Below are 10174 nucleotides of genomic sequence, written 5' to 3' on the forward strand. Positions count from 1 at the left end.
TCCTCTGGTGAAGGTAAGGCTATTAACATCTCATTCGTCTCATCTGAAATACAAGGGATAAGGGCATCTTTGACGGTGGAACTGTTTGTGTGGCCTGTTGTCGTGAAGAGATTTTGATAATAATCTGTGATGACTGTTAGGATCTGATCTTCTTCGTAGAAAGTTGTTGCATTAACATCTTCAATAACAGAGAACTTATTCACAGGTTTTCTTCCTTTTGTGACTGAGTGGAAATAGCCAGTATTTTTATCCCCCAGTGTTAGCCATAGTTGTCTACTCCTTTGCTTCCAAAATTCTTCCTTCTTCTTGTAGGCCTTTTTTAGCTTATCATTTATGAAAGCAATCGTGATAGTAGTGGAGGAGGGGTCTGCCATAGCTAGCTCCAGTTCTGACTTAGCTTCTTCGATTAGCTTTTGACTATTTTTGTGGTTTTCACTGGTCCAATGGATGATTGTCTATCATCATCTAGTTATCTTGTGCTCTATTATCTCATCCTTTTCCACTCTCTAGTGTTCTCTGATTAGTTGTGTCAATTCCTTGTTTCTTCTAAGTCTCCTGTCGTGTCTAAAAAGACCTTTCTTCTTCTTTTTTCTCAGATCAAAATAGGTGATCAAAGGCCTATGGTCCGAAGCTTCAAATCTGAGGTATTCAGCACGACCCGAGAGATAAGCTTCAGCCCAAAAGCTATTAGATATTGCTCTGTCTAGGCGGTAGTGTAGTAGATGGTCGTATCTTTGTCCTCTCCAAGACAGGAAGTTACCAGAGTGTTGGAGATCGATAAAGGATCCTTCCGGTCTACTTGGTCCTCCCTGCTTTTCAGATGAGTCTATAATATCATTAAAGTCTCCTGTTAAGAACCATGGTTCATTTCTCGTTTGGCTCAGGGATGAAAGCTGATCCCAAACTGCCTTTTCCTTTGCTTTTTCAGGTTCTCCATATAGGAAAGTAGCATAAAAGGATCTTCCTTTTGTAGTAATGTATGTGTCAATGAAGTTGGGACAGGCCTGGAGGATTTCAATATCCACATGTTGTTTCCATAAGAGCACAAGTTCACCACTACCAGGGCTATTTGGAGGTACCAACTTATTTGCTGAAAATCCAAGACATTGAAGTTTGTTGAGAACAAAGTCATCAGCATTCTTTGTCTCCATGAGGAAAATTATATTAGGAGATGACAGCTTTTGGATCTCCTTCAGTCTAAGAACTGTCATGGGGTTCCCCAAATCACAACAGTTCCAACTCAGAATTCTTAAGGAAGAGGTGGGGGTGGATTCTGAAAATCCACCTACTTCTTCACCATAGCAGGTATGATGATACTTTTTGGTGCTGGTTTACTAGAAGAGGGTCTACCTTCCTCGCTAAGTGCATTTGATCTCTGTTTTGCAGGGGCAGTAGTGGTAGCAGGATAGGTCTCCTCACCCGTAGGATTAGATTTTTGTGGAGTGTTCTTCCTCTTTGGTGATTTTTGGATTAGAACTTTATTTCTTTTACTTGATTTTGCACCCATAAGCTGAACAACGTTCTTTTCTGAGGTTTTGCCATCGGGGGCCTTCCCCTTTTCTTTTTTGCAGCCACTTGAGTAGGATCTTGTAACAGAGCTGGATGCACAGGTAGATCCTGACATTGCTTGCTTTGTTTTTCTGCAAAGGTAAGGTTCTGATTTGTTGTTGCTACTATGATCTTGTATGCAGTTTCATTCGTTAGGCCCCTTGCCTCACCTTGAAGGACTCTGTGTTTTTGAGCAGCTTGTTCTGTTGGGTCGGCACAGCTCGTGTATTGAATTGTGACTTCTCTGAGATCACTTAGGACTTCCTCTCTTGTGGGAATCGGAGTTGGAGGAGGAGGAGGGGTGACCTCAAAATCTGAGACTCTTTTTAGGGGAGGTCTCATGGGTCGAGATGTTTCAGAGTTATCCTGGGAGATAGCTCTAATGGTTCCTCTGGAGTTAGCCTTCTCTCTCCATTGCAAGTTAGGCCATTGTCTCTCTCCGAATAGGGTGTGCTGTAGTTTCTGTGTGAGCCTCTGTGAGATTGTTCAATTGATCTAGATGGAGTCTTTCCATTGTAATGGGGCCTTTGGAAATCAGTCCTCTCTCTTGGTGCAGGGTAGCTATTGTTTAGTCTGGTTCATGATATCTGGTCCCGAGATGCTCCATGGGATCTAGAGAGCTCCAGGTGAGAGTGCCTTACTTGAGTTTCTCTGTAAGGGTTTTTCTCCTCCCTGTGAGTAGGGTAATTGTGGTGTGCTGAGGAGTGGAGCTTTTGATGAGCAGGGGGACCACTTCTGATCGGAGCAATTGTTGCCAGAACGGGGCAATCTTTCTTTTCATGATTCAATCTGTTGCAGTGAAGACAATGGTTTTTGAGACCTCTATAGATCAGAGTCACAAGTGTCTCGCTCCCATCTCGAAATTCTACGATGGTTTCCTTGACTAGAGGTTGCAGCCCATCAATAATTATCCTCATCATGACGAATGTGGGAGTGATTTCATGCCCTACCATTTCTCCCAAGTCCTCTCCAATAGATGTAATCATCTCCAACTTCCAGAAGTGTTTTGGGTGACCTTTGAGTTCTCTCCAAAAAGGAATCTTGGAGGGGAAATTCGGATCTATGACTGGTTCCCATTTTTGAAGAATGAGCATCCAGTGGTCAAAATGAAATGGCTTGTCGTCGAGTACCTTCTGCAGGTCCTTTTCAAAATCGAATAGGAATTGAAAGCAACCATTTCCCAGGTCTGACCCAATAGCCTTTCCTCTTAAGTTCCATCTTTTTGGAAGGAACAGAATGAGAGACCAGATTCTTTGATGTGTAGGGTTTGTGAGTCTTCCCAACAGAGTAAGTGAGTTTGCCTCAATGAGGTCCACATTATCCATATCTGGGGCTCTGACTCTTCTGCGAACAGGTGGGTCATAATCACTCTGTTTTCCTTTGCCTTTTAGGTGGTATGGAATCTTTTTGTCCATTTTAGAGCTAAAAGTTCTTCACACAGAGGTGAGAGGGTTCTTCACACAGAGATGAGAGGGTTCTTGTCTTAAAGACTAAGGTTTCTTGCCTAAAACGGCTGAGAGTTAGAGTTTCTGCTAATAAATGCAATCCAGATACGGTTCTTCACACTAAGGTGAGAGGGTTCAAACTTATTTAGTATGGAAGACTTAAATAAGAGAGAAGGAAGATATTACCATATTGAAAGCTTGTACTTCAGGTGGGGTTAGGGCATGGTGGAGCATGGCTAACTTCATCTTTACTTTGTCCTTTTGACCCACTCTTGTAGATAAAGCTTTCCGATTCTGCATGGAGTGCTTAGATAAGGTGGGTATTGTTGTGAGGGGCGTCTCCTACACCGGACTCACCGAGATGCCGGCAAGAAGCCGACCAAAATTCGCCAGAAAGTTGTCTTCAAGGGCTTAATTTATTAGAATAAGAAACTAAAAATGGTTGAAATCTATTTTTTTTTTTTAAGTTTTGCTTCTTATAGTTGTCTAGGAAAAAAAATGTCTCAGCTACAAAATATTTAGTTACAATATGTGTGTGTATATAAGACAAAATTTTAACGGAAAGAAAACAGAATAGAAAAATCATGATGTGTATATGAGAGCGTTTGCAGCTTACAAAGTTACGAAGTTATATTTTGCATAATTCTGAACTCCCCAACTTCTTCATCAGGTTCGTCCGTAAAGCAACTCACTTACAAGTTACAAGTCCTTTTCGTATATTACAATAACAAGAAAAATAGAGGAACAAGGGATAGCATTATTAAAATCGAGATGATGATAACAACAATTTTGTTAACTACTTGTAATAATTACAAAAGCAAATCGTCTCCAGATTGATGTTGATACTAATGATTTTAAATATAAGTTTATACTGTATTTTTTAGCAAGCTTATACGCATTATAGATGTTTTAATTAATGAAATAATTGATTGTGGGTCTTCAATAAATAAAATAATCCATGTTAAATTAGCATCTAGTAGTATTACATCATCATCCATTGGACACTTAACAAACTAGTATATATAGTTTATAGTTTATATATATGTTTACCGTCCATGATTGAAACGCGTTAACTAGTACTAAACTACTAATTGATAAAAGAAAGCAAACAAAAAAATCAAAATACAAATGCTTCATTTCATTCCAAATTGACGTAACGTTTTGTTTTTTCTTACCGGAAAATTCATCCATCCATTTTATTAGATAAAATACGTTTAGACGTTAAAAGTTGTTCCAGATCAATACAACGTAGTTTCGAGAATTGTTTATAACATTCACGACAGCTATAAGATCAACCGTACCACTTTGTTTTCACAGTTCACACAAAGTGACTCATGTGAAGCCTAACCTAACCTCTTTGCTTGTTGCACTACCATCCGTAAAGCTTCATTAATTAGTTCAGTCTCAGTTTCCCATTGGACTTATATTATTGGATTGATAGCTAATGCTGATGATCCTTTTATAACTCGACCACCATTCTTTACTATGAAGAAGAGACCATCCAATTCTTTCTTACCGATCTGCAGAAACATAGATCCATCCACAAAAGTATATATATATAGGGATATTTGACTCTTGAGGTAACTTATAGAGAATGGTTTTGAAATCGTGTATATTCATCATAAAAGTTTGGGAATTGAAAAGAACATAACTCTGTTTGAACTCGATTAATTTTATTATAAAAATATAATTTTTCAGTTCCATCCCTTTTTTGACCCCTAAAACCAAAACATCTCAACCTCTTATTACACTTTCGACCTTTTCCATTACGTCATCATCCATTATATGCTTTGTTTTACTTTTTTCCTTAAATGTACGTAATAAAACACTACTAAACAATACTTACAAGAAGAAAAACGAAACTGCTTTTAAAAAAAAAAAAAAGTAAAAAAACTTGATACTTTGCTATAACATAATCACTAGTCATACAAATCGGTTTAAAAAATACTGTTATAATAAAATAAGAAATATCTTTATATCTAATTAACACAATCCAATATTAGTAAGTTTAAAGTCGTAAATCTATTGAATAGAAGTTTAAAAAAAAAAACCTTTAAGTTGAATAATTCTCATCAAAACTACTACAAGTCCTTTTGTCCTTGATATGATTAGTCTAGTCATTAGATTGAGACATTGAGTTTATAATAATATATCATATAGATTCTGAATTACAATAGAAATTGATCAAAAGTTAACAGCCAACGAAAGAAAGAGAAAGAATCTATATATGTAATTAATAAAAATTAAGATTCGATAACAAATGTAAAATAAAAATTCAAAAGAGAATAATGTTTGTAAAAAAAGCAACAATTTTATAAAAATAAAATAAAAATTCTGTAAAATGAAAGGAGAAAAAAAAAAAAAACAAGAACCCGAATCGATGCACAGGGTTTTTCTCAGCCTCTCTTTCTCTCTCTCTCTCTCTCTCTCTCTCTCTATCTCTCTCTCTCTCTTCTTCTCCCTTCTCTTTGTCCAGGTTTCGCCCATTCTCTCCTCTCTCTCTTCTTTGGTTTCATATGTATTGATTGGGCACAGTTACGTTTTTTCTGAAACTCGATTCGTGTTTTATTATCTGATCGGGTTTCCGATTTTTTGTGTCCACTGTGTTTCTTAATCTAACGCGAATCTGATTGGAGATTTTTTTTTTTGGTTTGCTGACGATTGATGTATTTGTTTCATTTCTAGGGTTTGTTGTTGTTGATTTCTCTTATGCCCATGGTCATGAGCTAAAAGGGGGAAGGCTTCCAGGATCTTACGCTGATCAGAAACTTTTGTTAGATTTTTTGGAAATGTTGAGAAGACCCTTTTGGTTCTTTTGATTTTTGTCGTCCCTATCATTTTTGGAGATATCTGGAAGAAAGAGAAGCTTATAAATCTCTGTGTTGCGTTGCGTCTGCTTTTAGAAAGAATATGAGATTTCAAGGAATGGGTTTTTATTTTTGCTCTTGAGTAGATTTTTTTTTTTTTGTTTAGTAGTCTTCTTCTTGGAAAGAATGGAGAAAGAAGGTGTGTGTGATAATAACATCAAGTTAAGTGATCAGATGTACCCTGAAACCATTGCTTCATCTCAGAAACACGAAGGAGGTGAGGGGAGTAATGTGGTTTTTTCGAGAGAAGCTCCTTTGATAGGAAAAGATCCAGCTGGGACTAATTCAGGAGAATGCTGTGGTTGTAGTGCAAAGAAGCTAAATTTCAAAGGGAACGATGATCTCGTTGAGGTTGAAAATATTGGGCAGCAGAAAAAGCTTAATAGGCAAGAGAGGATCGAGTTGGGTCGACTTTTTCAAGGCGCTGTTACCTCGTTGGATTGGGACGTTGCTGAGAGATTGATTCAGTTGGCTGATCCACAAACTTTGAATGATTTGCTCTGTGTTGGTCTTGATTCTGTTTGGTTCTTGAGTACAAAGCCTGAGTTTCAGGGGATCACCGGATTGATTAAGAAGATCATTTGTCATGGTGCTCATGACTTTACTAGAGCTACTCTTAGGACTTCGTTTCTCGCTTCATGTGTCTCTGCTTGCCAGAGCCGGACGATGAGTCTCGCTGATACAGTAACTGTTATGGCTCAAAGGTACATATGCCATTCTTTAATTTCTCATAAGTGTTACTTTAAATCAAATTAGGGTGCTTAGACTGACTGGCTGTTTCTATGATTCCCTGATTCCTTTTTTTCTCCACTCACGGTTTTATTTGTGGTCGCAGATATTTTCCTTGTTATAGTGATTGGTTTACATCTGCAAGTAGTCGTTTGTGCTAAATTATAAGTTCATCAAATGACGCTGCTAAATCTTTGTGGGCCTTGATACTGCTATATTTCATAGACATAAGATTCTTGGTTAGTAAAACATTAAATCAGTTATTTTAACATTCATGGAATATTATCCTTTAATTGTTAATGGCTTTTTTCCTGTAGTTAGCTACTTAGCTTATGATGTGCACTTTTGTATGAGGTTTTCCACAGAGATGAGTTGTAAACTTGTTGTCTATAGTTCCATTTTCATCTGCCTGCTGTTTTTTCTATCGTTGGTCACAATAGGGCGAGGTATTTTTTGATGAATGACGTCAATAATAATGTGTGAAATTTAAGGTCGAGTTCATATTTCATTTGTACATAATAATATATAGGTTGCATGAGCGTCTCCAAGAGTGCAATGGGGATGAGATTCTGAAAGCAGAGGCTGGTGCCAAAGTTCAGAAGTTCACTGAATGGGCTCTCAAATGTATAGGTTTCCACTCCCGATGCCAGGGAGCAAAGGATAGGGTTAGCCAAAATTCGGCTGCGGAACTACAGCTTTCTGCTTTCAAGATGTTCTTAGATCTAGCAGGAAACCATCTCTCAGGAAGAGACTTCACCGAGGCCTTTGATGCAGCGTGTTTCCCGCTCACTCTGTTCTCAAATTCGTTTGATCCTGGTTGGGCATCTGGAATGTCAGCTACTGTCATACAGGGACTGCTCGGTATGCTAGTTGAAGGTGGGGCAGATAATGTGAATCAATGTTTCCTTGAAGCTTCACGTTTTGGTAGTACAGAACTTGTCCGTGTCTTGTTGCAGGTAAGCTTATATTCTTTTGATCGCTTTTAGACTTTAAGAAGGTCTCTTTTTGTTCTCATATCTTGCATTTCTCGGTTCAGATTGCTCAAAGGAACAGCTTAGATGTTGATGTGGACTTAGCACTTGGTTTTGCCTCGCATTATTGTAAAATCGGTACAATGAAGTGTCTGGTGGAAGAAGGTAATGCCATTGCCTTCTTGGGTCCCTTGATGAGAGCAGCAGAGAGAGGTTGCATGCAAGTTGTTCAATGGTTTGTGAATAGAGGTTGCCGTGACATGGAGCTTTGCTTGGCTCTAACAGCCGCCACTTCAAGTTGCCAAGTGGAGGTCGCTGCTTATCTCCTCCCTCGTGTTCCACCACCTGTCCTTACCGCCCTCAGCATCGAAATCCTCAAAGCAGCTGGAGAAAGAAGCGGAGGGTCTCTCCAAGGAGTAGAGTTTCTCCTCAAATCAGACTTCTTAGGAGATTCCGCGGCTACATATTCAGTCGCAGACAGCATTGCGAGGGCATCAGAGGACGAATCCGTCCCTTCAGATCTAAAGTCATTTCTCAAAGAACACTGGTCGGAAACAGCTTTTGAGAAAGGAATGAGAGAAAGCCATGAAAATTTCATGAATTTCATGAGAGTTTTGAAAAAAGGGGAGTCCGCGATATCCTTGAGGGATCTTCCTGCACCGCTAAGAGTAGCGATTGCCTACATGCCGCTGTACAGAGAGTGCGTGAAGGCGGATGGGGGATTACTGTCTCAGAGGCTAAGAGGACAGCTTGTGGAAGCAGTGAGACAGCTTCAAGGTTGTGCTGTTGCAGTTGTGGAAGTAAGCGAGACTCATCACCTTATGTCGGTTTTGGAGCATCACCTTACCGCCATTTTTGGTTGAAACAAAATGGACTCTGCTTTTTGGTGCTTCAAATAAAAAATGGAAAAGAAAATAAAATTTACTATATTAACGGATATGGGATTCGGGTTTGAGAATTGAGATGATGATCAAGTGAGAGTGAGTGAAGGGTTTCTTTTCTTGTATAATTTTGCTACTTAATCATTTGTCTATTTCCCCATTCTCTCCCTTTTTATTTTGCATTGTTCCTTTTTTTTCTAAATATATATTAAATATAATATAATAATTTAATGTAATATTTAACTTTCGATCACAAAAATGAGCAATTTTTGCCTTTTTTTTTTTTTTGTTTGCAATTTCATTAGAATTACAAATCTTAAGTATTACTTTAAAGTTACTTTGAACGGAACAAAACCGAAATAAACTTTGGTACTTGTTGTAATTTTTAATTGGCTTTTTACGTGTAATATAATTCTGAATCAGTTTAGTACAGGGGAAAGCTATGATTATGGTTTAATTAAGAAGGGGCCCTAAATAGATTAATTAAAAGTATATAATATAAATAAGATGAATTTACATAAAATGGCAAGTTACATCTCCTCTATGACTAGTAGCATTATTAGGATTAGAATGAGAAGAAGGCATGAAGGCAAGAACAAGGAGCAAAACCATAATCCCGATGGGAACCAAAAGCAGCATAAACGGAGGGGGAGGTAACGGCGGCAAAACTAACGGAAGGATTAACAGAGACGCCGTGAGACACACCAACAGAAACAGAGACTCTAAGCTGAAGTAGCTCGCCGGGATCATCAACCTTTTCTGCGACGAGAAGCTCCGCCGTAACTCTTGCTTGCTTTTCTCCGGCGAACTTCGAAAGCTCACGTTTTGGCGGCGGTTGTTTCTTCCGACGTCCATCGCTAGGTTGTTTAAACAACGTTCTTTGATGTTTATGATATCTTTCTGTAAGTTTGAGATATCGCGAATCATCTATCTAACGAGACTTTTTGGTTGGCTCTGATTTACAAAGATCTGATCTTTTTGTTGTTGTCTGGTTAACCAATGCAGCTTGATCGGTAACGAATCAGAGACAAATCAAGCCTCAGAGAATGCAGACAAATTCCGAGTTAACTCTAAAAGATTCAGAGATTTAAAAAGAAGAAGCTTTGAGCTGAAGGTGAAGATTGGAATTTGGGTAAAGAACCAAAAGCTGTATAGAGAAATGGTCGAGTTTTGATACAAAGACACAAAATCGAATAAACTCTGTTTTTTTTTTTTTTTTTTTGGTTTAAGCTGTTTAGTTTTTATCCAATCAAAACAAAGTTTGGTTTTTGGTGTTGAATCTTATAGAGAAGTAGTAGCTAAGTAGGCAAATGAGGAAGACAAGTAGTAGTAGTAGCTTATGAAAGAATAGAGAATATATAATGAAAACAAACTTTGGGGGGATATTAATAAAGGAAGAGATGGAGGAGAGGATCAGAGAAGAATCAGAAGATATGGGGAGGAGGGTTCAGTGAATTTAGGGATTTTTCTGATTTGGTTAGACAAGAGGACACGTTTTTTTTTTATATTAACTATTAAGAGTAGAGGGGTGGGCTGACAAAATTGTGAGAAGCAAGTTGCTCAATTTAGAAGATTTGAATTTTAGTTAAAAAAAAAAAACTATTTCGTGTGGCATAGTCTTCCACCACAATCACAAGGTTCTTCTCCCCTGGACTACCTTTTCTTCTTCTCTCTGCTTTGTTTTAGTATAAGATAATGACGTAACCTCCAATCCCCTCTGAAGAAAGGCTCTT

The 10174-nt window shown here is 38.2% G+C and overlaps 2 protein-coding genes and 1 pseudogene across 5 annotated transcripts; 1 reads left to right on the top strand and 2 right to left on the bottom strand.

The window, feature by feature from the left end:
• Nucleotides 1-506: 506 nt before the first annotated feature.
• Nucleotides 507-1211, bottom strand: LOC147940745 (uncharacterized). The gene has a single exon (XM_087457664.1). It carries the CDS (start codon nt 1209-1211, stop codon nt 507-509), a length of 705 nt encoding a protein of 234 aa, XP_087313790.1.
• A 4104-nt stretch (nt 1212-5315) lies between these two features.
• On the top strand, nt 5316-8601 carry LOC104699922 (ankyrin repeat protein SKIP35). 4 transcript variants are annotated; one of them, XM_087456566.1, is made up of 5 exons: nt 5392-5527; nt 5679-6077; nt 6169-6564; nt 7119-7545; nt 7626-8601. In XM_087456566.1, exons 3-5 carry the CDS (start codon nt 6527-6529, stop codon nt 8421-8423), a joined length of 1263 nt encoding a protein of 420 aa, XP_087312692.1. In that variant the 5' UTR covers nt 5392-5527; nt 5679-6077; nt 6169-6526; the 3' UTR covers nt 8424-8601. The 4 variants fall into 4 exon arrangements, with proteins under 4 accessions (XP_087312690.1, XP_087312691.1, XP_087312693.1 ...); XM_087456564.1 differs by having other exon boundaries at nt 5316-5469; nt 5679-6564; XM_087456565.1 differs by having other exon boundaries at nt 5337-5527; nt 5679-6564.
• Nucleotides 8602-8916: 315 nt separating this feature from the next.
• On the bottom strand, nt 8917-9512 carry LOC104699923 (protein AUXIN-REGULATED GENE INVOLVED IN ORGAN SIZE pseudogene; annotated as a pseudogene).
• Between the last annotated feature and the right edge of the window lie 662 nt (nt 9513-10174).

This window comes from Camelina sativa, chromosome 7 (genome assembly GCF_030686135.1).
Source record: "Camelina sativa cultivar CO46 ecotype springtype chromosome 7, ASM3068613v1".
Taxonomy (NCBI): Eukaryota; Viridiplantae; Streptophyta; class Magnoliopsida; order Brassicales; family Brassicaceae; genus Camelina; species Camelina sativa.